The sequence below is a fragment of the Gavialis gangeticus genome, unplaced genomic scaffold, assembly GCF_001723915.1.
Source record: "Gavialis gangeticus isolate Ggan-Ray unplaced genomic scaffold, GavGan_comp1, whole genome shotgun sequence".
NCBI classification, from domain to species: Eukaryota; Metazoa; Chordata; order Crocodylia; family Gavialidae; genus Gavialis; species Gavialis gangeticus.
In genome coordinates, this window is record NW_017729033.1 from 29901985 (window position 1) to 29902313 (window position 329).

The 329-nt window shown below is 72.3% G+C and overlaps 1 protein-coding gene across 1 annotated transcript in view; it reads left to right on the plus strand.

Moving 5' to 3' along the window:
• The first annotated feature begins 57 nt into the window (after positions 1 to 57).
• Positions 58 to 329, plus strand: part of CRMP1 (collapsin response mediator protein 1) — a 105307-nt gene continuing 105035 nt past the window's right edge. The window contains exon 1 of the mRNA XM_019526521.1: positions 58 to 327. Within this exon, the coding sequence (XP_019382066.1) occupies positions 275 to 327 (53 nt within the window). The 5' untranslated portion in view covers positions 58 to 274. The remainder of the gene's footprint in view (positions 328 to 329) is intronic.

Here is a 329-nt window from a genome sequence, read left to right on the forward strand (position 1 = left end):
CGCCCTGCGGGGGCGGGTGAAGGCGCTGCCGGCCGTGCCCGCCCCCTCGGGCTGAGGGAAGCCTGCGCCCGTGCGCGGCCAGCTCGCGGGGCAGGAGGAGCGGCGTCCCCTCCTCCGGGGGCTGCTCTTTGTACTTGATCCTCCCGCGGCTCTTCTGAAGCCCCCGTGGATATTTTGGGGGGTGGGGGAGAGGAGAGGAGAGGAGCGCGAAGCAAGGGAGATCCCGGCCCCGCCGCCGCGCTTGCATGGTCCGGCCGCGGCGGGTGCCCTGAGCATGGCCGAGAGGAAGAGGACGTGGAACAAGGAGGACGACCTGCCCGTGTACCTGG